At 31.9% G+C, this 27,519-nt stretch overlaps 2 protein-coding genes across 6 annotated transcripts in view; one reads left to right on the top strand and one right to left on the bottom strand.

Annotated features, from left to right (window-relative positions):
- Window positions 1-575: 575 nt before the first annotated feature.
- LOC143225356 (zinc finger CCCH domain-containing protein 11A-like) lies at window positions 576-17,671 on the bottom strand. 2 transcript variants are annotated; one of them, XR_013013813.1, is made up of 6 exons: window positions 17,514-17,671; window positions 11,237-11,371; window positions 6,650-6,769; window positions 6,016-6,127; window positions 4,332-4,486; window positions 1,615-1,753 (listed from the first exon to the last, which is right to left on the bottom strand). XR_013013813.1 is itself a non-coding variant. In XM_076454615.1 (5 exons), exons 2-5 carry the CDS (start codon window positions 11,297-11,299, stop codon window positions 1,566-1,568), a joined length of 483 nt encoding a protein of 160 aa, XP_076310730.1. In that variant the 5' UTR covers window positions 11,300-11,371; window positions 17,514-17,671; the 3' UTR covers window positions 576-1,565. The 2 variants fall into 2 exon arrangements, 1 of the variants encoding a protein (XP_076310730.1); XM_076454615.1 differs by lacking the exon at window positions 4,332-4,486 and having other exon boundaries at window positions 576-1,753.
- A 6,199-nt stretch (window positions 17,672-23,870) lies between these two features.
- Window positions 23,871-27,519, top strand: part of LOC143225352 (transcription intermediary factor 1-alpha-like) — a 52,291-nt gene continuing 48,642 nt past the window's right edge. For 3 of the 4 annotated variants that reach the window (XM_076454580.1, XM_076454579.1, XM_076454581.1), the window contains exons 1-2: window positions 23,871-24,385; window positions 25,042-25,373. In XM_076454580.1, coding sequence (XP_076310695.1) covers window positions 24,085-24,385; window positions 25,042-25,373 — 633 coding nt within the window. In that variant the 5' untranslated portion in view covers window positions 23,871-24,084. The remainder of the gene's footprint in view (window positions 24,386-25,041; window positions 25,374-27,519) is intronic. The other variant, XM_076454583.1, reaches the window with a different exon arrangement.

The raw sequence follows: 27,519 nt of genomic DNA, 5'->3' as shown, positions 1-27,519 counted from the left end.
AAGCACCATGAACTCATATATGTTTCTTCAGTATGGTAGTATATAGTGCAACCACACTGATAAAACAGTTTGCATACTGAGAGTTCAGGTACTATAACACTAATATGTACTACTTAAGGTTTGCTGTTGTCATAACACCATAAATGTTGAATTTCAAAATTAGTACGTTTATGACAGAATAATATAAACAAATTAATAAACAGGTTTTTTGTTTACTGTATGTACAGAATGTTTTCAATATATTGAGTGTATAAATTAAAGAGCCAATAAATTTGTTACACTTTTAAACCTCTATAAATGTTAACATGAATACCCTCACCTGAGAGAAAAAACTGTTCTAAGATAAATCTGAAGATGAAAAGTAAATTCCAAAGGTTACTTGATTTCAAGTTTTCTTTCAAGAAATCTATGATTATAAATTAGCAAATGAATGTAAGTAAAGGGAAAATTATAGGCCTATAAATATTAATATAACCCAAACTGTGTAGAAAATTTTGATAAAAATCAAACATATAGATCCTATTAAAAAAGCCTAGTTACATAATGAGTAAATATAGCCAACAATTTTAAAATGATCTCATTAACTGAACCCTTTATTTCAGTTTCTTTACACATTCTAATACAATCAAGAATTTTAAGGTCAATACACTTTACAGTCTTTGAAACACAGAAGGTGAGAAAATTAATCCAAAGTACTACAAGTTCAATTCTTTAACTCACTCATAATTATTTGTATTTTCCAGACAACTTTTCTTCACATCTTGTTATACTTAAAGTTAAATAATTAGATATACAGAGGAAATCTGTTAGAGTTAAATAAATTCAACCAAAATAAACGTGGTTAAAAACGTTAAATTTTGTTTGCTATCAGGTTTGATTTTTGTGAAGCTTAACAAAGAAATAGTTCACAATATACAACAACAAAAACAAATAAACAAGCTTGCACACCAAACCATAAACAAGAAAAATCAACATCAACCACTTATACGGTTTTAAACTGAAGCCATGTCCATAACTTACTGATACTTCCACTTCTAATCGGAGCTTGAATACCTGAAGTCCGTCCCATATGTACTATTTCACCTAAATATAACCAATCAGGAATGTAATAAAACTGATTGGAAAGCACAAAGTTTATCTTCCAAGCAACTATAAAAGTTTATGCACAAGCTTTGCAGTTGTTAAAAATATTATTTAAGGATGAACACAGAAAAAAAGTACATTTTTTTAAAAAGAAAGTTGCACCTAATTTGCTACAATAAACATTTTTTTAAAAGATTGTTTAATAAGCTGGAGGAAAACTCAATAGCATAGAATGGCAGTGTTGTGCTACAACAGGTGGGAAAGGGTTATACAATTATTTAACATAATTCAACTCTGAATAATGTTGTTAATATAACAATTTTAGTTTTTCTCACAAAGACTCACTAATTAATAGTTGCCCATCAAAGTAATGTTATCTAGGAGAAAAGCAAAAACCAAAAGTTTGGAAGCAAATGCACTTTGATGAAACAAATTTATCAGTGTTATGTTTATATAGCCTCTATTTGAATGCTACAGAAAATCTAATTTCTTCTGTCACTTTCTTCAATGCTGAGCACGACAGGCGTTATTACTTGTGGTATACTAGTCATGCCAATCCCTTGTGGTCCAAGCTGATTTACTGTAGTCATTTGTTCTCCATAGCCTCCTGGTGTGGTACATGTGCCACAGCTTGTCACTGATACCGACTGGTTATTTACTGGAAGAATCACTGAACAATAGAAAGTTATACTTTTATAAAGATATATAACACAAGTGATAATAGTTCAAGCATTTTCAAAACTGTTATTTTACACACTTTTAATAGAATTCAAATCTACGATATTTATTACCAACAATACAAAATACTGAACACCCTTTCTGGTGTAAGTTTTTTATCAAACATTTGTACCAAAGATAACATATTTCATTACTTTAGTGAGGTCAACTCCCTGATTCAGTATTATCATTACTGTAGAAAAGGTTTAGAAATCTATTCACCTAAAGAATTAGCTCTAGCTTTCAGGTAAAGCAAAGAACTGGGAAGGGACTCTCCCCCATTAAAAAATTTCCTATAGTCCATATTGTTACATTAGTCACTAGCTACAAGTTACAACTTATTGTTTATGTTTTAGTAGGTTTATTGTTTAATACAACAGTAGTATCTTACTGAAATTCTGCAGTCAACATCCAAGTAAAGTATAGGACTGGGGAGGGATTGTCCCCCATAAAATTTTTCCTATGATCTAGTATATTTATAGATTAACATAACAACAGCAACTTATAGAAATTCGGTAGCTAGTAGCTACTCCAATGAATGCGTGTTAAGAGTAAATACGAGATGGGAAAAATGTGCCAAACTGTAAACTTTCCCAGGTTGTTGTAGTCCAGGATCAAATACCATCTTATGTGCTGAACACAATTTTTTTATTTACAAGTGTACAAAAATATCAAATGTATTCTCAACACTCACCAGACACATCAAATATTCAGAACACATACAAACTGAAAGCTTTCTTGAGTAACCTGGTGAAGTATGAATCAAAGTAAATTACATTCTACTACTAAAGACCAAAAGTACATCATAAGTTGACATGTGAGCAGAACATAAGCCACAAAGATTGTTGACTTTAGAAGTTATTATTGATACATATCTTACAATTCTTTCTTTGGAAAGTACCAGAGTTATAAGGGCAGTTTCTTCAGACAAACATCTTGGTTTTAAACCATTACATAGTTCAAATTTTTTACGATGATACAAAATTCCCTAACTTTTCAAGGTTATCCTGTATATTTTACAGAGAGTTTATTTTGGTTTATCCTCTAGTCATTACAACATACATACATTTTACAATGAAGTATTATTATATGGTTAAGATTACTTCAAACTGCTGAGTCAAATGTCTGATAAAAACAGTGAACCCACCATACAAAGGATAAAACAATGTAAAATTTACACAATGCTTTTGAGAACATTGAGTTTCAACAAAATACATAATTTCTACATTATTTTTTGTACATTGCACAAAATATAATTCAGCAACAGTAACTATATTTTGTAAAATCATCAATATTTGAACAACAGAAAATATCTGGAGCTATCTGTATCATGAGACAAGTTACTGTACTGTTGATCACACAGCTTGTTGAATCATTTCTGGAACTAACTTGCTGTTAAAAATATTCTAAATGAAATTCCTTATTATGTACATAAATTACTCTTACAACTTTTACTTCTAAGCCTCTACCATTTATACACTACCACCAAACTATTTACTGCATGATGAATACAAAGCACATTGAGCCATGTTTCTACATCATTAATTAGAGTATCTTTACTGTTTCAGTAGTTCTTCAATGAATTAAGTTTCCTCTTCCTACTTTAGAATATCCTTGTTCTGAGTTTCTCTTGAATTTTCTGTAAAGACATTTAGTTTTGTCAGAATTGCCATGTCAGACTTCCTCTTGACTTCTTCAGTGATAATTAGCTTATGTGCTATGGTTTGCAAAAATCTACTGTGTTTTATTGGCTTCAACTAGCTATTCCTGAAGTACTTTCTTCTTTCTTACTTTCTCAGTTGATTGAATTTCATTGCTTTTCTGTAGAAGGTTCATCTTGTATTGACTATTAATGGCTACAAGACCTTGGAAGCTCAGGTATGGTATTTGCTACCATTGTTCAGACTCTGAACTGACAACTTCATCTTGCTGAGGCCAGAAACAAGAATATCATTACTGATAGAAAAACTCCACAAAATATACAACTGCCATTTGTTTATGTGATAGTGAAGACAATCCTTGCTGCTTTTCATGCACTTCTCCGCATGTCTATTTGGTCTCAAGTCTTGTTCAAGAAGAAAATCTAATCAAGCATTTGTAATCTTGAATTCTGAAAATTAGCCCTTGTCAACCATTTTAGTATCTCCTACAAAAGGCTTGTACTGTGTGAAGACAATGCAACACTGATGATGAATTATGTACTGGTGTCTGATGACTTGATGGCGACATCATCACATTAACCAACAATTATCAGATCATGTAAATCACAGCTATGACAAAACTCTTCTTCAGTGGACATTTTCTCTTGTAGTTTTGATCATGACAGCTATCAGCTTGGAACTGCATTCATTGACTTCACTGACAAAAAACATGACTAAATATTTCTTGTTCAGAGCTTCGAATAAAGTAGCCTTTGTTACAAAAATGTCATCATCACTGAGCCTTATCAGTTACATCTACTTTAAGTTTATGTGCAATGGTGCAAATTTAAGTACAATCTGTTTAATGAATTTGTTTAGAAAATGATTTACCAAGTGAAGGAAAGTAATGTAAGGACATCTGTCTGGAAAGTCTTGTTTCATTAGTGACTTATGCTTCCAATTTGACAAGGGAATAAGTTCCTCAAGCACTGCACTCTTGACATAAGACACTTCTCACCTTTTTTTCCTGAAGTATGGTGCAATTCCTAAACAAACAAAATAAAAGAACTTGGTAGGTTCACTCTTCATTTGTTGGACAATGCTGGTTAAGGCTGGATGATTGAACTGATTAATTAATTAACTACGAGCAGTGATAACATTGATTAGTGGCATGTAAACCAATCAATTAATCAAAAGTACGATTAAATTGGCTGATGAAAATAATCAACTAATTGAATACTCTTTAATTATTCCAATTATCCAAGTAACTGAATTATTATGTTTGTTGTTAGGCACAAAGCTACATAAGGGGCTGTCTAGCCAGTTTTTACCTTAAGTTGTTGTTTTTAAGTTTATTCAACTTTGATGATACATAGGGAAGGGGATGCATCATGAATCAAGGGTCTTGTGTTTGGTTTCCACTGCTACCAAATCTCCTCATCCTGTCTTTGTTATAGCAAGTCTACTAAGAATATATGCAACTAACTGTGGTTAATTCTATATTACTGTCTAGAGGGACAGTAACCAGCTGGAAGCACCCATCACAAAGATTTTTTTCCTTTTGAATTTACAACAAGTGGGAAGAACTTGTAGGGAATTCTTGTCACTAACATTTTTTTCACTATCTTTTTTTTTGAACTGCAGGTTAGAAGAAATGGCGAATTATTAACATTTGTTTTGGGCTTGTATGTACAGCTGTTTGAAGAACACCATACACATTGATTAATGGATCTATGGGTTAATCAATTAGTGAACACCTCTAATCCCACAGACCTGCTATTATCTGAATGCATGACTTTGAATAAAACACAAATCACTTGTGACTTGGTATTACACATTCCAAACATATTTCCTACTGAATCATCACTTTTTCAATCATGGTTTTTCAGTGCCATTTTTTCCATGTATAAAAAATTAAAATATTTTTATTATACCTTGCTATTCATTGTACCCTAACCAGGCAATTCACCACACACTTCCTTTACATTCTGGTTTGTTTTCAGTATTTCTTGAAACTGCTTCACATAAATTATTTTAAAACTTCTATGTTTATCCAGTGCTATTACCCTGCACTAAGATTTGTGTGACAAGAGTGCAGATCCATTTAAAAACCTGAAACTAGTTAGTGAAAACAAGTCATATATGGCCAGCCATGTAAATTTACTTGAAGAAACTAATAGTCATTTCTACATACACTAGGTGTAAAAAATAACTGCCATAAGCTTCATACTTTATTACTATTTTTAACTTTAATGCCATTTCTTAAACATTTATTTACCTATACCTTTATTCAACAGAATAGAAGCCTGTGTTTTTTTTCAGAAGTTTCTAAACATATTTTTATTCAGGTTATTAGAGAAAATTAAGATATTCAGCTGAAACCAAGTACAGTTTACTGTGTATTAACTATAAAGTTTTGTCTGGAATATTTAATGCATTCTTAATGTATTTAAAACTTGCATCTTTTAACATAGTTTAGATTATACATATTGACGAAATCATAAAAATACAACTTCTAAGTTATGTTTTATATTCTATGTTTGAAACCTTCAGTGCTAAAAAATCATTTTCTTACTTTCTTCTATAGACATAAATGTCCTAGCTTTCCGATGCAAGAACACACAATGAAGCTTCCTACATCCACCAGGTTGATTTTCCCAATAACATGGTATCTGTGAGCGATTTTTCTGAAATTAAAGAAAACAATTCATGTCATGGACTGAAACATAAATATAAATATATAATACAAGAAAATACATAGAAGATGATAGGAAAGTTAAAATATTTTGGTACTTCAATAATTGTTGCTTATTTATGTCACTTGTGCACATTTTACACGTGGTAAATGTGTGACATACATACCAGTTATGTACATTTGATGCTTTTTCATTAATGACAGCTTCTAGATTACCTTCACAAGTTTTATAGAAAAATATGTATTAAAAATATTTACCCTGCTTTCCATGCGATGAAATTTGCACACTTGACGAAAACATTTGCCTTCTTAAAACAAAGTACAGTTTCAGTACCAAGAGCTGCTTCACAGTTTTATAGAAAAATATGAGTTAAAAATATTTACCCTGCTTTCCACTTGATGAAATCTGCACACTTCATGAAAACATTTTTCCTCTTTCCACAAAGTACAAACAGTTTCAGTACCAAGAGCTGCTCCACAGTTTTATAGAAGAATATGTATTAAAAATATTTACCCTGCTTTCCATGTGACGAAATTTGCACACTTGACGAAAACATTTTCCCTCTTTCCACAAAGTACAAACAGTTTCAGTACCAAGAGCTGCTTCACAGTGACGAAACGGACAATCTTCTCCCTAGTGCAAGCATAATGGAAACATTAGTAACATACAACAGAAGTTTTTGCTTGTCACATTCTTAAGTTAAAATACATGTATGAAAGAAAAAGTCTAATGTAAAAATAAATTTATTAGCACTTATTTCTCCCAATATAAACAAACTCTGTTAAAAAAGTTTCTAATCATTGTAGTTTGTTTATTAATGAACATTACTCAACCAAGAAGTGCCAAGAACAAAAGCCAAGATTAATTAAATACACAAGTAATTTGGTAACACTAGATGTTAAAAAGTACAATTTTGGAAACCTGGAGACAATGTGTTGGAAAGTAAAAAAATACATTTTATAATTAAATGAATATTTAGTACATGCTTAAACACTTGGCTTCAGCATACTTTCAAAGCTAGAGACCTACTTTATTTGCAAAGAATTTAAAACTTTTCACTTTCAAGCCTAAGCTTTATCTAAACCAAATCATTTTTAACATTTCATATTTTCATAAATTAAAAAAGATGTAAATTGAAAATTGCCAATTACACACCATTTTACTTTGAAGAAAAGCATACAGACTGCTTTGTTGTGATATTTTAACAAACCTTTTAGGCCTACTAAAAGTTCAAGCAAGATACAAGTCAAAACTTGTTTTTACAAGTCTAAACCAATCAGGTGCACAAATTTGTACAAGTTAGGTGCTCTCAAATTTCTTTGCCCAAAGATCCCTCTGTAGTTTTAGTAGCTGAATGAATAACATACTTGTGTTACTGATGTTTTTTCTATTATATTATTGTCTCCCAGCAGCACATTGGTATATCTGTGAAATTTTAATGGTAGAATCCAGATTTTCAATACCCATTGAGGACAGAGTACAGATAGCTCATTAGCTTTGTGGTTAAGTACAAACAAATGCTCATTTTTATCAGTTAACACTGTGATTGAATATCAAGCTAAAACTAATATTGAAGAGTAAAAAGTTCTAAAATACAATAAGTAATAAAATTAACAGAAAAAAATTACTTATACACAAATATCTTATGAAGTTTGGGAAGTTGTGAACATTACTCAACATTTTGCTAGTTTTCTCATGATTCACACAAGACTATTGTTATCGTGTGTTAGGCCTGATCTGTGAACCTTATCTTAATGTTAGGACCCTTATAGCATTACAATTACCAATTTAGCTTCTTAATGACGTAAATGATATGTCAAAAGCTGCATTATATATTGAGTTTGTATTAAAGCTGTAGTACTGTGACTAGGTGAACAAGAAGTGTTTGGTTATTAACATGTTCAAATAAATAATATCTTATGTATTTATTACTTTTAATGCACTGAAACTAAAAATACAGCAAAAATTAAAATGGAGACCCTTAAGTCATGAGGGAACCCACTAATCACCAGGGCTACATTAACCCAAAGCTAAGCCAACTGCAATAAGTGTAAAATGAGAAATCATAATGTCAATATTTCAATTATTTGGATAGTTTGAATAATTAAGAATAATAATAATCAGAAACTACTTCAATTAATCAAGTATTTTCATGTGAATTACAGGATGAAAGTTAATGTGAATCCAATGACAATTACACAGAAATACTCAGAAATATTAACTTAGATTATTTTCAAGAGTCACAACCTTTATTATTAAGTTAAACAAACTTGAACTGATTGAAAAAAATGTTTTCCTAATCCAAAAATGTATTTCCAACAGATACCTACCTCACCACACAGGACACCTATATCCTTCACTTAAGAGGTTTGCATGCCACCACCCTTGAGTTAATTCCCACTTAAAATTCATGTTTTTAACACCAATAGTACTGGAGTATGGTGACAACAACAGACAATTGTAGCTCTCCACCAACAGGAGTGCAACACAATCTCTATGTACAGTTATCTCCCCTTAAGAACTTTCATTAAAAATACCTTCATTCTTAGATGAGGCAAGAAGTGCACCAAGAGTAGGAAAGTCGGATGGCGATGTGTGTCGAGGTATCTATCAAAAATATGTTTCCAGATTAGGGAAACATTAACATGCAAGTCATCACCTCCACACACGGATTATAAAATTCTACATTGAACTAATGGAAGGGATGGTGTAAATTTTAAACTTAGATTTGCTCCATTCAAAAAGTAAATTCATGGAGTGTAACACACAATGGCAAGGACATAAGGTCCCACCCATGGAAAAAAAACAAATCTCTTCAGTTGGAATGTAAAGCAACTAAGTCTACATGTTGTAGGGACAGTAGGAATGAGAACAAGACCATCTGCACTTAATCTTTTAGCAAGCCAATATGTGTAGTATTGTTAGGACTCGATCTAACCATACAGGGAGTTCTCACCTCGACTCAATTTGACAGATTGAGGGTGCACATGAAAAGAACATTAGCTGTTTGAGAGGTGACCCCCTATATTTCAAAGATGGTAAGTGTAAGCCAAAGAAGTGGATAGTCATTTACCTGGTGCCAGATTTTTCCATGATGGTCTCAATTGGACAATTGAATAATTATTTTATATCACAAGAATAACTCCTGCAGTCTTGTGGATACCCCATCTCAACAGTATGCACCAATAGAACCAATATGAATGGGTTGAGCAGTTGCCATTAACCTTGGCATTTTGGGAGCAGCACCAGCTACTTAATGGGATCCTGTCAGGAAATAAAAGAACTATACTTACTCTTCTCAAGGATGGTATGTGGATTAAAGGATAGCAGCTAGAGGGACTCGAAATTCTGCAAGAGATGAAACAGCTAGATGATGGAGATAATGAGGTAACATTGCAGATTCATTCAATTGCTAACCTGAAGGATCTTGTCCAAGGACCAGTGAAACATAAGACACAAGAGAATGGGATAAGTAATAAAGCATGAAAAAAAAAAACCTGTGAGCATCAAAATCCAGTGAAGAATACACCAACCAAAGGAGTTGTTAGATCTATCCAATAAAGGTAGAAGGTTCTGTGATGAAAAAGATCCTAAGAAAAATGAAATGATTGCAAAAGCTCCATAAGAATGTATATGCCAAATAATAGCTGTCCAAACCAGACAAAGAACATAATACAGGTCTGAGTATTGAGATGAGGAATGGATAGAAGGTATGATCATTTTCCTTAGCAACATAAGTCTCACGAAGAAAGGAGAGAACAGCAAATAAACATGGTGAAAAATTAAAGGAAGCATCAATGGAATAAACATTCAAGTGATCATAACCATAGGCAAGAAGAAGGAAGCATATCCTGAGAAATGGATGGTATAAAGAACAAAAACCCCAAGAGATTATGAAAAGTTTGAGAGCAAGTAAACTCCACATGAAGGACTCATTCAGGCATGGGTACAAGATATAAGCTTCAGTGAAGAAGGAATGACAAGAACAACCTGAAAAGGACAAGGGAAGAATATGTGATGGTGAGAAAAGGGAGAAACAAGGATGGCAAAGTTAGTTAATAACTAATCATAGTGGTGACCGACAAATTGGCAAGTAATGGTTGTTACATTCTTGTCAGGAAATGAACCCCAGGTAGCCACAAGAGATAAAAGCTAAATATTAAGAATATCATTATTATAGCACAAAGTGAAAGTAATCACCACTTGAGAATTCAAAGTTAAAATCCAGTAATAAATGAAACTAGTAAAACTTAAAGGAAATTCAAGTTTTTTAAACCTTTCCAAATCTCACATAATTGGGTAAAAATATCTGAATGTAGGTCTATTCTAGACGTTGCAGATGGAAAGAATGAAGTTATTTCATGTGTAAGTGCTTAAGAGAAGTTACTGTGCATGGAAGATGTGTTGCATTCTTATTGGTGGACAGCTGTTGTCTTATGATAATGTCATCATGCACCAGCAAAATTGATATTAAACACGTGTCAAACACATTTCAAAGCTGGTGGTATGCAAATATGACAGGAAGAAGTGCAAAGGATGTATCAATTCTGTGTGAAGAGGTGAGGTATCATCTCAGAAATAACAATGAATGTAAATACTTGAATAGTTGGAATGGTTGAAAATAGTAATAACTAGAAACAACAAGTGATTACCAATGTAAAATTAATTAATGCATTAGGTAATTATACTCACTGAGTTAACTGCCCAGCTCTAAATATGGTATGTGTGTATTAATACAGCCAATGCTAATACAACCATGAACATATATTTTTACAAAGTTTTTTAATAATTTACATATTGCATCTGACATTGACCAAGGATTTAAATACTGCTAAATATTTCTTGAGTGGTTTGTAAACTTTGGTTTTGTAATAGCTTAAAAATTATATTACTGTCAGTCACTAAATTTATGTCTTCAGAAAAATTTATTTATTTCAAATTGAATATTTATTTACATTTAAATTGTCTTTAAAACCACACATAAAACAAAGACTGAAATGAGACTATTTTATTCCACATTCTATTAGGCTAGAGAATAAAAATGACAAAAATAGTTTTTGTTTTGTTTTATAGAAGTACACAAACAAGGAATATACTTACCTTTGTACATGTTGAGTAAAAATAGAAGTAACAGTCATCATTGCTTTTGTTAAATGCTGCCATTTTGTTATCAGTGTCTTAATATCCAAATGCAGTCACACCAATAGATTCAATCTTTTCATTCAGTACTTCTCCCTGGAATTTGTTTTTTGAAATTTTAACCATCCATAAAAATTAACTAACTCAGGAAAAATGTTTTCAAAACTTTTACAGACTATGAAAAAAGAAAATTACCCAAAACTTGTAGAAAATGAGATACCACTGTAATGAATTTCATACAGATACAACAGTGCTTCAAAGCCTACAATAAATGTCAAGAGCAAAAATCTTTTGTTTAGTTCTCAGTTATAGGAGAACTAATCAAAACTGGATGACATGACATTGTGAAACTGTACAGTCTTGTGAGAGCAAACTTAATTAGGGGACACATGCCAAATGTTATTTCAACTGAGAACTTGTCTTTCAAAAACTTTAGTCACAAATCTATATTTTTAAAGAAATACTGAATGTAAGCTTGAAGTTCAATTACAAATAGATGTTATTAAAAACAAATCATTCTGAGGTATACCTGCAATTAATCATGATAAAATACTATAATGTTCTCAAGTTACATAAAAAACTAAGACCTGTCCAATATATTTACTTAACTCAATATTTACAGGTTACATTTCTTATGTTAGCACTAGAAGAAGTTTAATATTTTTTAAACTTACTGAGAAATGCACTATTAGACTGCAGCAATTATGATACTTTTACAATTGATTTTCACTTTACAAACAAACAAATAAATGTCCCAGAAATCTATATAATTAACTTTCAGATCATATGAATGCTAAAACCATACAATAGTTACTGCCACAACTACAATAATGAAATAATGCCAAATTTCACTGTACACAAACATGAACAATTAAACCCAACAGGATCAGTCTTCCTTCAGTTTACAAGGTTCAATGAACTTTGAAAAGCAATTCTGACCCTATATCTCTTGTACAAGATACTCTTTAAATATTTGACATTTGTAGCCTAAAACTAAATACACTGATGTTATAATTTCTAAAACAATAATTAAAAGAGGTTTCTAAAAATATCTGAAGTGGTTAAATGTATCTATAAAAGTATTAAAGTACTGTTGTGAACAAAAAAATGTTTTGAGGCAACTATTAAGACATGTATTAAATATGTAGAATGGATTCTCAATAATTTCTTTTACAAACAATTTTAACACTCCTACGAAAAGACGTTTCTAGTCCTGATTTCTCCAAGCCTGTTCCCCTGGCTGTGGTTTTGCTAGATAGTAGATAGGGACAGTGGGAATCTCGTTAATCCATTCATTAATGGATTTAAATGGCAATTTCATTTAAATACAAAATTATTAGCCTAATATTAATAACCTTTCAAGTTGCTCTGGGGCCTATTAGGCCCCACTTTTCGTAGGATAATAACAAAGTAACACTTAACTGTACTACAAAAAAAAAGAGTGATTTAACTAGAAAACTACAACATTAACTGGAGGTACATTCTAATAGATAGAAACCCTAATATTTTAGTTTCAAACTTTATGAATAAAATTAATGCAGCTCAGTAAAAATGAACATAAAACTTAGGACAACAATTGGCCTTTTGGTCCACCTAGGCTATCCCATCCACTAAACTAAAAAAACAAACAAGCCTGAAAACCAGCAATCATTTTTAAAATTTTATCACACCTTCCCTCCCTTATGTTTTCTGTATCCACCATATCTGAAGGTGGCATATTTCAACAACCAACTACTCTTGTTAGTAAAATTGTTTTAGCTGAATATAATTCCACTCTGCCATGATTTGTGTCCCATAAACCTGCCATTACATTCAAAATAATATACACACACTTATCAGTTCCCTTAAACACCTCAATCAGATCCCTTCTAACTCTTCTTTTGTAAGGAAAACACTTTCAGAAATTTTAATTTGTCCCCTCATGACAAGTTTTCAATTTCAAGTAGCATCTCAGTAACCTTCCTTTGAACCCTTCCCAAAACTTGAATGTCCTTCCTAAGGTAAAGAGCCCAAGACTGAACACAATACTTCAGATGTGGTCTAACCAGTACCCTATTCAATAAAATTACCTCTTTAAGATTTGTATTCTGGACCTTTGTAAATACAACCCAAAATCCTATTTGATGTATTACTAGCAACATCATACTGTTTGGATGACTTTAGAGACTGATCAACTATTACATCAAGATCCTTTTCTTCCATAGACTGTTAAGGTTATTCCTATCAAAATTACACTTATAATTCAAATTATATTAATCTGCATACATTTACTCCTCACAGCCACCAACACAACTTTTTTAATATCAGCAAATGTAAATAATCCATTAACCATTTATTCATCAGTCATTGATATAAATCAAAAGAAAAATTTCTAAAGACTGAGCTCTGAGGTGCACCACTTGTGACATTAATCCACTTTTACTCAACCCCATTTGTAACCCTCTGCTTTCTTATCTAACTTATCTCCTACACCTATAAAGATAATTTTTGACTAGACTTTTAAGTTTCTCCTTGTCAAATGCTTCCTGAAAATCCATGATATACCCTTATCCTCATCTACATAAACAGTGATATTTTCAAAGGCAAATCTTTTCCCTTAGTCAAACCATGTTGACTATCCAATAAAGATTGTTTGTTTGTTTGGCATGGTCACCTTATATGATCTTGGTTAGATCTGCTAACTGTTTAAGAATACTGCTGAAATCTTCATTGGTAATAATTGAAGAAAGAGAAAAATTTAATAACCCAGTCATGATAAAATCATCAGTTTTGAGCCTTGTATCTCAGGATGGCTGGTATGGGTATTAACAATTTTACCAAAATAACACAGGAAACAACATTTTGACTTTCTTAGGTCATCTTCAGGTTAATCTAAGAATGTCGAAACATTGTTCTCTGTCTGTTTTATTTTTGTAGAAGTGTTAATACCCACACCAGCTGTCCTGAGATACATATTTAGTTCAAATGGGTTTCTCGTCATCACAAGTTACAAGCCTTCCTTTATCATCTCTCAAAGACCCTACTCCCATCATAATATTTTTCTTGCCCTCAACGTATTGAAAAAACAACAGCAAATTTTTACATTTTCAATGAACTTTTCTTTATGCCTTTTCAGTTCTCTAACTTACCGTTTGACCAACTCTCTTGACCTCCTATATTTCTACAGTCAACTTTTCATTGTAAGGTCTTTTCAGTTCACTAATTTACTGTTTGACCAACTTTCTTGACCTCCTATATTTCTACAGTCAACTTTTCATTATAAGGTCTTTTCAGTTCCCTAATTTACTGTTTGACCAACTCTCTTGACCTCTTATATTTCTACAGTCAACTTTTCATTATAAGGTCTTTTCAGTTCCCTAATTTACTGTTTGACCAACTCTCTTGACCTCTTATATTTCTAGAGTCAACTTTTCCTTATAAGGTCTTTTCAGTTTCCTAATTTACTGTTTGACCAACTCTCTTGACCTCCTATATTTCTACAAGTTTTCCATCATGGCAGCCAACTGAAACTCCTTAAACATATAATACTCTATCCTTCATTAATTAATTTCTTACACCCTTCCTGTTCCAAGCTCGTGTATTTTTTTACTTGTGGTCACCCTTATTTTTCAATAAGGAACATACCTATCTTGAATATTAAAATATCTCTTTTTAAAATCTTTACACACATTATCAGTATTTTCAATTAATTCATATATCCAGTTCATAACAGGTAATTATAACTGTATTCCCTGCATGGCCAAACATTTACTATTAGTGCTTGTATTCAACATAAAACAGTTAATACTCTTAAAGCTTCAAACCACATTTATTAACAGAGATCGAAGGCAACTTAATATCAAAGAATATTTCCAAACATTGATATCTTGTCACATTGCATAAGTTGCATGAAGTATAATTACATTTATTTTGTATTATTTTTACACAGGTTTTATGATGGATACGAGGGTTATAATAGTTTCATTTATGCTTTATTTAAAATTTCTTAAGATTACAAAGGGTTTTGATGAGATGCCTCATACAAGATTAGCTAAAAAATCAGAGTTGTTAAAAAGACTAGTTAATCATATTGAAGGAAGAAAAGTTATTAATGGAAGTTAGCCAAACTGAAATTATATTGTACATAGTATGCAATGAATCAATGTCCGAGACTGTTTCTTATTTATAAGAGTGATGTGTATAAGGGCATAAAGTAGTAAATTTATAGGTTGCTAGTAATATTAAAGTTTTGGTAGTACCGAGTACTACAGAATGACTTATATAAACTGGAAAACAAACAAATTTCACAAAATACATTTAAATTATAATACAGATCTCACATTTAGCACTGAGCAAAGAAAAAGATTTCACATTGCATATACAAGTCATTAAGCCCCATTCTGTTTTAGGTGTTAAGAAACTTTCAGAATGTATTTACATACACCTTGATTATAACCTAAAATAGTGAACATCTCATCACACAAACCACCAGTTAGGCTTTCTTGGAATATTGTGTACAATTTTGTCTCTTTATCTTAGGAAGGATGTAAATTTATAGGAAAGGGTTCAGAGAAGATGTGCTACCACTAGAATAATTCTTGCAATGAAAATGTTAAAAAGAACAATGATATCAAGTCATTTTACTGATGTTCATCCAAGAGATTGATAGAATAAATGTTATCATATATTTGGTTTGAATTCTGAAAATAACATAAAACATAACAAGATTTAGAAGAAAAGACTCACTAACTTCAGTTGATAGCTTTATTTTCCTAAAAGTTATTAACCCAGGAAACTGACTGCCATAAGCAATAATGAAGGATAAGAATATGATTACACAAGTAATTAACAATTCCCTGTAAGATTAAGAGTGTGAAGGAATAGCCTTAGTTTTTAATAAGTTGAAGGACCAAATGTCCCTTGTAGTTTGTGTGTATGCTATGATGGTATCAGGTACAATTCTGTGACAATAACTAAAATAATACATATTGTTTCCCATTTTCTTCTCAAATTCATAAACTGGGAAAGAAGAGAGACCCCACATTTTATTAAAGAGAATTATTTAAAAGAATTATAGTATTCAGTTACAAAGTACAGATGAAACCTGATTCACCATCTATATATATACACACAGACTAACAGTGAATAGACAAAACCTGACTGTCATGCTCTTTCTCCCAAATTGTTTATAATAGAAGAAAAAAAATTCTGGAGTAAACTACAGGATTATTGTACATTTTTCATTTGTTTGCAATTCCTAAACTTTAATATCAATAACAACAGTTACCTATACATTTGCATATGTACTAAATGATCAATCTCGGAAAAAACAGAAATGTTTCTCTTTGCAGGAGAATTTTGTGAAAAAAATGAAATGTCTTCCTCCAACAGATTAAAAGAAATATTCTTAAAGTAGGAGCATGAATAGAAACAAAATGTATGAACAAAGGAAAATGTTCAGTATATATTTGTTGTTCTGTTTATTTTCTATCTCAGTATTAGACATGCATTATTTTATTATACTACATCAATTGATTTGAATTGAGTATCTCCCATTTGATACTTTTTATGGAAGTGACGAGTGTCAAACAGAATTCATTTGGTTACAATCATTTCTCGTGCTCGGAAAAATGACAAGATGGCATCCAGCAGAATAAAAATACCCACATCAACTCGGCAAACCTGAGCACTCTATTGCACTGAAAACATTTTAGAATTCCAACAAGTGTCCTCTTCTTAAGCACAAATACAAAATTACTTTCCTTATTTAAAGAGGACACAGAATGACAAATGACTTGTAACCAGCTCACTACACAATTATACTGCACAGACACTGATCCCAAGGACTGGGTTGACTGCATATTTTGGATTTATTCATCACCAGACGAACTGTTTAAACGTGCATATGCTAGTACGTATATAGCTACTAATTAAAACCCTGTAGGCTCTAGAATTGGCAGTGTCAGCTTTATAAGTAATTCCAGTTCAACGATTGCAACCTGTCTGAAACCTTAAGCAAATGCTAGTCCGAAATTTATCGATAGGATATAAATAGTGACAAAGGCCTGGTTGTAAAGCCTAAGCTATAGCAGTACCCCAAAATTTCTTAATTATAAAATATAAGCATAACTTTCACTGTCAGTATCACTCGGAATTACGAATCCTAAGATAAGTTTTTACGAAATTAAAAACTAAAGAGTAATTCTGTTAATTATATCGCTTTCTAAAATGAACACGTTAATAAGACACGGAAACTTACCACGTTTCATTGACAACTACCTAACATTGTGACTATATTTAACTAATAACTATTCAAAACTAAAACTGTATCTAAATCCTGTAAAATGTAATTCCTAAGAAGCTGAAACCCGAACGTATGAATAATATTTGAAGAAGAAGAGGTGGGATGCTATTGAATGAGTAAACGGATAAAGAAGGAAAATGTGATACATTCATATATAGCAAAATTTTACCGTAAATTTGTTTGTTTGTTTTTTAAATACGAATAAGAGTAAACTAACATTTTCATTTCAAACACAAAAATAATAAATTTAGTTAGTACTTTAGTGTTACAATGATATGATATTTAAGCAAATAAATTGTTTCATTGTTTGAATTTTAATAAAATATAAAAAAGATGAATTACAATGAACTAATGCTTTAATTTCCTTACCAACATCGGCCCGGCATGGCCAGGCGGTGAAGGCACTCGGCTCGTAATCCGAGGGTCGCGGATTTGCATCCCTGTCACATCAAACATGCTTGCTTTTTCAGCTGCGGGAGCGTTATAATGTTACGATCAATGCCACTATTCGTTGATAAAAGAGTAGCTTAAGAGTTGGCTGTGGGTGGTAATGACTAGCTTCCTTCTCTCTAGTCTTACCCTGCAAAATTAGGGACGGCTAACGCAGATAGCCCTCGTGAAGCTTTGCGCAAAATTCATAAAACAAACGAATAATTCAAGCATTTTTGTTTATCTTTGTAATAAACAGGAATATTACGCGTTTTCGTTTACTTAATTTCTAGATATTTGTTTTTAAAATTTCAATGTTTGTTTGTGTGTAATTAAGTACAAAATATACAATGGACAATTTGTCCTCTGTTTATTTGTCTTTAAAATTCTCGCAAAGTTACACCACGGATATCTGCACTAGCAGCTGTTACTTTATCTAGAGGGAAGACAGCTAGTCATCATCACCTACCGCGAACTCTTGGGCTATTCTTTTACCAATGTATAGTGAGACTGACAGTCACATTATAATACTCCCACAACGGAAAGGACAAGCATGTTTGGTGTGACCGGGATTCGAACCCGCGACCCTCAGATTACGAGTCGAGTACCTTAACCACCTGGTCATGCCGGGTCTTCACTGTGTTTTTCAACGGTGTGATAATTGTTCACAAAGGATGATTATGACAAGGATTTCACACAGCAGATGTTTAATGAAAATCTTCTCAACTTACAACAAAAATAATATTACCGTACAAAACAATTCATTATAACATTACAAATTATAAAAGGGAAAGTGATGACGCTGTTTGTTTTTAATGTGTCAAAAAATGAAAAGAATGATCAATAAGAGTAACGATGATTTTATTAAACAAAGATACTCCTGATCGTGCATTCTCCCACTCTTAACCTAGATTAGTTTATAAAAGAGAATGCTCCCAAGTAAATTTAAAACAGTGAAGTTTATCTTTACTTTAACCTGTTTAAAATCCAAGTTCCCCCTCAGATTTTATCACAGCAATAACATAAAGTGAAGTAATTTATAATCTAAATTACACAGGGTTTACTTGTAGGTGAACTTACACTAATATTACTTGCTTAGTCTATGGGCACAATATCAGTGTCCACACAGCTGGAAATGGAAGTTAACTCCAAAATACTGCAAACCTTTCAGAGTTCTCTACCATCCAAAATTATTCAGAAATGATACACCATCGTGTGATTACAGTAGAGGGCATGTGTTTTAGTATTCCTAAATTCACTGAAACATTATACTAAAATCCAAATAAAATCTAAGAAAACTGTTTGAAACTATGTAAAATTTTAATAACAACTTTGTGGAAGTCTATTGAAAATCTACTCTACCAGGCCCTATCACTGTTTTAAAAATTACAATAAATTTCAAGTTACTTATATAAATAAACAGTGATTGATAGCTGTTAGGTCAGTTGGCCAACGAGCAGTAAAGTTCATGGGTAATTTTACTTCAACTACTACTTCACTTGCTGGGAAGAATAACTTGGCATGCTAATAAAAATAACTTGTTATTCCTAAAAGAATCAGACAAGAAGATGATTCATCTTCACTTGATATAATTAACCCCTGGGAAAAGTTCAAATCTTGCTTAAAGAATATTGTGTTTCAACTGCAGAATTATATAAAAACAGTAACATTTAGTAAACTAAATATAGGAAAGCATGAAGTACAGCCCAGTATTCACATTCTCCCAATTTAGAAGTTTAAATTAGTTTCAATAATTCTTTAATAATCTTATGCTCTAGTAATTGTACTGCTTTTTTTCTTACGTACTTGTTTAACTGTGATTGTTTTTAAGTGTTAAATAAAAATGAATTCATCTTGTTTTATATTATGATAAATATATTTCTTTCTTTAAACTTTAAAGTCAGAGAATTCAAATATACTTTGTGAGTTATTTTCTGTTGGATCTCCTGTTACTCTGTGTAAATTAACTAATCATTCTAAGAGGAAATTAGTCTGAGAATAATACACGATAATTTATAAGCCCCATAAATCATGTTCATATCAGTATATGCATGTATATACATATGTGTGTATGTGTATTTTATAGAAAATGTTTCAAATTACACAAGATTCATTTGATGTTCAACAATGTCGATGATGAATTTTTTGTGTTAAATCTGTGATTACGTCAATAAATAACACAGAGTCAGAGTATTCTAAAGAAATCTAGTTTTGTAGTGTTTCCAAGTCAAACTGAAACCAGCAGGTAACTATTATGCTTCACAAAAGTATCAGACTCAAAGGAAGTGAAATGTTTTGCTAAAAACAAAATGAACGAGGAAAACAAAAGGAATGACTCAAACAAAATTAGTATTGGTATTATAAACGTAAACACAAGAGTAGTATTGTATTGTATTGCAGTGGTATTGTGAAACTGAAAGCACTTTGTGTTCCCATCAGCTGAATGGATAAGTCACAAATCGTTTTAGTTCAAAGCTTTTTAGTAAATATTGAGCTTATAACGCTTAAAGTTGTATTTTGACGTTCGCAAAACACTAACCTAAAGTATAGTTTTGTGCTTAACGAGAAGTAAATAAACAAGAGAAATCCTAAGATTCAGACACAGATTTGTGGATATGAGGAAAAGGATCAGCCAACAGCATTTGTAGACAAGAAAGCTTTGAGTGACTTTGAACTGAACAAGCTTTGACTGTCACTCATTTAATTAATTACAGAAGACATGCACTGGAAACGCTGACATATATTTTTCAGCCCTTAACCTTAAAAATAACTAAACTTGACTAAATAAATAATTAATAACAATAATTAACAGTTTATATAATAATCTCGTTTAAATAATGTGCACAAAAGTATGACAGCTAGATATCATCAAACAAAATCAAATTAAAAATATTGTTAAATGTCATTTGTACTAATTAGTTGATTTCAGTTTTAAACATTGTTCACTGCTTTTATTAGCACATTAGTATTTTTGTTAGATTTGTTTGCTTGTTTTGAATTTCGCGCAAAGCTACACGAAGGAAGATATGCGCTAGCCGTCCCTAATGTAGCAGTATAAGGCTAGAGAGAAGGTAGCTAGTCATCACCACCCACCGCCACCTCTTGGACTACTCTTTTACTAATGAATAGTAGGATTGACCGTCACATATAACGCGCCACGGGTGAAAGGGCCAACAAGTTTGGTGTGACAAAAATTAGAATTGTTCAATCTATAAGCTTAAGTGAGAATATACATTCACCGAAACATCCTAATTGTATAATTTATGCTTTCTAATAAACCATTTTGAAAAAGGAAACTGTATTTAATAAATATGATTCAACAATCGTCATGCTAAGTAAAGCCCCCCGTTATTACAACGGTATGCATACGGATTTACAACGCTGCAATAAGAAGTTCGATTTCCCTCGGTGGGTTTAGCAGATAGCCCGATGTGGCTTTGTAATAATAAAACGCACACACACACACATGCTAAGTAAAATTTAATAATAAAAACATTAACTTAATATTTATATATTTAATTAAATGAGATACATAAAACTGAACGTGTTACAAAGAAAAATAAGCAAAACTGGAATAAGCAGAAAACGTAAAGAATGAATTGGTTTAAAACAAAATAAAATCAAAATTAAACTAAGAATCAAAGTAATTTCCCAGTCTTTCTTAGTTGACCAGCAATACTTAGAGCTTTCATTTAAAGAGGACATCGAACAATTATTTTTGGGGGTATAATTTGTTGTATAGTATTCAAACCAATGCCAACATTTCTTCTCGGATATGACTAGAAACGCTGCTGTCGAATGTTAGAACAAGTAGAGCTCTAAGGATTACGAAGTGCAGCACACGTTGAGAACCATGGTTGAGTGGTTTACAGTCATGACACAACATAATTTCCTGTAGTCGTAATTGACTATACAAATGCCACTCATTATGTGTGTCCAGATTGTGTTCCTATGTTTGTGCTGCCCATGACATTCCTTGCTCCTTGACATTGATTACTCATACCAGATCTAAGTCTGTATTGCTAAAGGTCTCTGTATAAATTCCATTCTATTTACAATATGCCAAGATATCTCACTTATATATGTATATACACGAATACTCGTTTTTCTGCTTTCAGTTTCCAGCTATCTTTATTTATTCAAGGGATTATCACTATTAGGTTGTTAAGTGCAGTCAAATATCAAAACAATACTGACGTAGATCAGACATCTCTTTCCTATTACATCCTCTTCAGAATAAGCTCTTTATTAGCTTTTTAAACATAGCAGGCACATTACACAGGTCAAATGGTATGCTATGGAACTTACACAAGCCATTTTCAAGCTAAGAGTAAGTTACCACTATTACCTGTCTGGATGCAACATACCTTACTTCTTTCTTACAATAACTTCTGAAAGATGCATGACTGCCTATCAACATACACTGTATTTCAGAATTGGTTACATCCTTAGTTCTCCATGGAAGCCAGCATGATAGTTGCTTGATCAGTTGTGTCAACTGTTACGCTACGACACTATTGTTCTACTCAATTAGCAATGTCATCCCATGAATAAACTGGCAAATTCAGTCAAGGAGTCACTGAGTTTCTGTTAAACGTTGGTCTTTGACTGCTTTACCTACCTCAAATAATGATTCTAAAGGCAGACATGTATTTGCTTTTGGTCATGTTGCAATTGATGCATCTCTAATGCTAACATTAACAGCCTCAGTTACTTTCACTTTGATTACCATCTGTATGACAATTTAAGTATAAAAATGGATAGCTGATTGCCTATAGATAAACAAATTCACTGGGTCTTCATCCCTCTTTGTACAGATAAACACCGCCACTGGCTCAGTAATACATCTAAGTCTTTATAGAGCTGAAAATTGGATTTTATATTCGTGGTATAACTTTATGCTTGATAACAAACAAACAAATAACTGTTCCAGTTAATGATGCCTGTTTTCTGGACAGAAAACAATTCATTTTATATGTTTCTTCTATAATTACATCACAGAGTACCGATCCACTTGACTTTATCTGTAGTAAATCATGGAATACCATTTGTGTATAAAGTTGTATTTGATTCACTTCCGTTACATGGAAATGCCTGAACAAGAAGGTCCATTCAAGGGGCAGTGCAGCAGTTGTTGATGCACAATTTTTTCTTAGATACCCAGGTGATGCCTCATTGTTAAAGTAGTTCAACAAACTTATCCATAAGTATGTCCTCGCAGTAAGTTTTACTTTGCAAGTGGCATACATTGTTCAGTTAAGTGGCTTGAGCCATTACTGTATCCTAATCTTCTTGCTGTATCTGGTTAAAATACTCGACAGAGTTAAAGCTAAGGACAAAGAATTCGACACCTTCCTCGTGAGTCGAGCCATTAAAAAGATTTTCCTGCCTTAAACATCTTGGAAAACCATTCAAATCTTCCTTTGCTACAAAGTTGAACACTGACGGCACCACCAACACTTGAGCTACTCTTTTACCGTTACATTACAACGCCCCCACGGCTTAAAGGGCGAGCATGTTTGGTACGACGAGGATTCGAACCTGCGACCTTCAGATTACGAGTCGAGTGCCTTAACCACCGGGCCATGCCGGGCCTGAGGGAGACTTGAAACAAGATCAACTCAATGAGTGCCTCGACTACGTGTAAAACCCGAACATATCCAAAGCAAAGAATTGAGTTGAGAATAAATATTGTTATTGACTCAAGTGATTGTATTTACTATTTTAGTCTTTACAGTGCTTATTATGCTGTCTTTAAATTATGTATATAATTGCGCTTATACTTTTCCTTAATCTTCTGTAATCTAATTTTTAATTTATCACCATTCGTATAAAAAACGCATAAGCTTGGGAAGTAGTTAGACCATTTGATTATAATTCAATATTCTGGATCATAGAGGGCGCAAAATGTCTGAAGAAGACGGAGGGAATTGCTTTACTTGTTTTCTTGGGTTATGAGGGAAAATGATGCTCAATTTGAAAAAAAGTAAAGGTTGAAGGAAATGTTTTATATTTACATAGAAGGTGAATTTACGTTTGTTCATTGATTGGAAGATATTGCAACAGTAACTGTGTTTTATTTCGAGTAAGTTTAATTATGTTTACTAAAGGAAATCAAGAAAAACCATCAGAAACTGGCGAATGGAAAAGTAAAATAAGTAACATTGCCAATTGTACTACAACTACTAGTAATACTGGTAATTTCGTTAATGTAACAAACTCATCTAGATGTCAGACTTCAAGTATGCCATCAAGTGTTTTATGGAGAAAAACGAACTGCGTCTTTTGTAAGAAAGAATTGGCCTTTGAAGAAACTAATAAGCCAAAGATGTTACCTTGTCTTCATAGTGCATGTCAAAATTGTGTTGTCAAGATAGGTTCTAAAGATACTGCCACAGGTGAATAAAATAATTTTTACTAAAATCAAAGTAGAAAACCAAATAACAGACGAAACTTATATGCTAGTGGTATTGCCCCAACTTCTAGGCTCTAATACTTAAGTCATATTATTGAATTAAATAATAAAACTATTAGCACACCTATAAGTATAATATTTACAGGTTCAAATTGATGTATACACTAGGAAGTATGCTTTTCAATTTTGTGTGTTTCAGTTATATGAAATTTTACTGTTATCTTTTCCTTTTGTGTGTGTTGGTATATTGAATGTTTAATGATATAAATCAACCATAGTTAAAATATTTAAAGAAGCTCTTTTTGTTTTTGAAAAATTAATCTGTGACAATTTGAAACAAAAAGAAAAGTAAAGGTTAGGGTAGTGTTTTTATTGCAACTCTAATGAATCTGCATGTTAATTTGTAGTGCTGGGTGCCAAATATTTGAAACCAGGAGAGATGTCTATAGGTGCACTTGTGATAAATAGTGATTATATCTGATTTTAGAGGCATTTCTGAATGGTTACACATTTTCAGTATAAAATACAAAATTTCACATGTTCTTATAGAAATAGGTTACTGTAAATTTATTATTGTGCTGAGAAATTAAATGTTCATACAAACAAATCTATATACAGTTTAATTTTTTCACCTTGTAGATGTGACAACAGTTATTTGTCCAACTTGTAATCAAGGAATTAACTTAGACGATGCCATTGATCACTTGCTGTTACTAGAACGTATTGCTAAGTCCAAATCTGCTCAGAAAGGAGAGATAAAAAAAAATGTATTGTGTACAAGCTGTGATGACAGAAATGTGGCAGTAGGTTTTTGTGTTGAGTGTCAGGAGTGGCTTTGTAACACTTGCATCAGTGCTCATCAGCGAGTACGAGTCACCAAAGATCACAAAATTCAACAGAAGGATGAGATAAAATGGAAAAATGATTCAAATCTCATGCAGAAATATTTATTTTGTTCCATACACAGAAAGGTAATTCTTCCAACTTCTTAGATATTAAATTATCATCCAACATTATTGGAACCTTAAAACTTCAGTTACAATACAAACAAGTCTAAAGCTAAATACTTAACATCTATAAAATGTTGATTTTGCCTATTCATGCTTTTCCAATTTACACATGATTATTGTATTACCAAGGTTTTAAAATTTAACACAAGTACCATTTATTAGTTAGAAGATTACTTGAAAAGCTCATACTTAATGATTAAATCTGTTTTCTTTTAGATCAACTTTCTATTATTATAGCCCTTCTGTTGGAATTTTTTGGAACACTAGTTTTTTTAAGTCATTGTTATTTGTAGACTCAAAAAAGCCTTCATTAAAGGGCATCAAGATATTTGATAGTTAGTGTGATGTTTATGAAATAGGTATAAAAATGAAAAGTGAAGTTAAACAGGGATTTTTCCATTTGAGTTATGAGAAGGTAAGTAGTCATATATCTACTGGGTGTGTCTTTGGACTTGTGACTTCTATTATTTAAATCAGTTGTAGGTATTCCACACTACTTGGAGAGTATTTATTTTCAGTTTTTTTTTCTTTATTTTATGAGAAAACAAGGAAGGCAAAAGAAATCTAGTTTATCATAATATCACTCATTCCCATAAAATGCAGTGAACTGAAACATTAAAATAAAATTAAGTGTAGGCACTTCTCATTTGTAAACCTGTCAAACAAAATCTGAAATTAATTCTAACAAAATATGTATACTAATAAACTGTTTCACAAAACTTATAACATTAATTTTGTCCAAGTTTGAAACACAGCTTCCAAGGTTTGAACTTGTTAACCTTAATGTTTGTTATTTCCAGTATTCTCATTCTACCATTCAAACAGATTCTTGTCCAGAAAATCTGCCTAAAACTCTAAACTTTTAGCATGTGTAAATTTTAAGCTTATCTTTGCTGTTAAAATTTTCATTGTTTTGATAACAGTGGACCAAGTTTTCATATTAGTATTATCATACAGAGTTACTTAACACTCCCTTTCTCAATGATTTTATGACTGATAAAACAACAACAACAACAAACTACTATCTTTGTTTACACCTTTTGAAAATTTTATTCCTTCCCTCCCATAACAAATAAAATTAGAACTTCTCTTTATCTAGACCTTACAAATTACATTTAAAATACCAGACACTAAATTGAAGAAATCTTTGAGTAACTTTTGATAGATATCAATAAAGTTTTATAGAAGAAAAAATGCATACAACTTCTTAAATACAAAGATTAAACCTAACCTGTCAAATTATCCTCTAGTTTTATACCTTACTTTAAAAACGACAGCTTCTATTCTAAAGAAATGTTCACTAATCTAACACAAAAGATATTGAAGCTTACTTTCCACTAAAGAATTGATTTAATAATACACAAATCAGAACGATTTGGTTACTCACAAAAATATATGCCATCTTCTCGTGCACCTGTTCACCTAAGGGGTTTCTCAAGGCCTTGAACAAGGTCCATTTGTACACAATGATAAATTGCCATATTACTCTCAATAATTTTAAATTCTTAGTTCAGGTGGGTCTGATATGTAGCTTCACACCACAGAAACTCTGCTGATCAATAAACATTCACATACTTTTATTAATAAATATCAATAAATGTTGACATACTTTTATCAGTAAATATCAATAAATGTTGACATACTTTTATCATTAAATATCAATAAACATTGACATACTTTTATAAGTAAATATAAACAAAACACTGGCATACTTTTATAAGTAAATATAAACAAAACACTGACATACTTTTATCAATAAACACTGACATATTTTTATCAATAAATATAAATATTGACATAATTTTATCAATAACCATGACCTACTTTTATCAATAACTATAAATATACATTGACATACTTTTCAGTAAATATACCCCTTGGTGTGGATTCCTGTATGTGGTGAGGGGATCTCCCAGGGAAGGTTCTGTTCTTTCAGTTTACTTCCTCTGGGATCTAAACATCCACCCATGTGTTTGCTGAGTGTGGTGACTTGTGAAGGGTAGGAGAGGATCCTGGTGGTTGAGGGGTCCAACCCACTTTGGCCTTGAATTTCTGTAGATGTACTGCCTTTAGATGGCCCCCCTAGGGTTAATCAACTGGTTCATGT

The sequence above is a fragment of the Tachypleus tridentatus genome, chromosome 9 (genome assembly GCF_004210375.1).
Source record: "Tachypleus tridentatus isolate NWPU-2018 chromosome 9, ASM421037v1, whole genome shotgun sequence".
Classification (NCBI taxonomy): Eukaryota; Metazoa; Arthropoda; class Merostomata; order Xiphosura; family Limulidae; genus Tachypleus; species Tachypleus tridentatus.
This window is presented reverse-complemented; position numbering and strand designations above follow the sequence as displayed.

Coding starts and splice junctions, on each gene's coding strand:
- LOC143225356 (XM_076454615.1), bottom strand. CDS start 11,299: ATGGCAGCATTTAACAAAAGCAATGATGACTGTTACTTCTATTTTTAC. Junction 6,770..11,236: donor TTTACTCAACATGTACAAAG/GTAAGTATATTC, acceptor TGCTTGCACTAG/GGAGAAGATTGTCCGTTTCG. Junction 6,128..6,649: donor TTCGTCACATGGAAAGCAGG/GTAAATATTTTT, acceptor CTTTAATTTCAG/AAAAATCGCTCACAGATACC.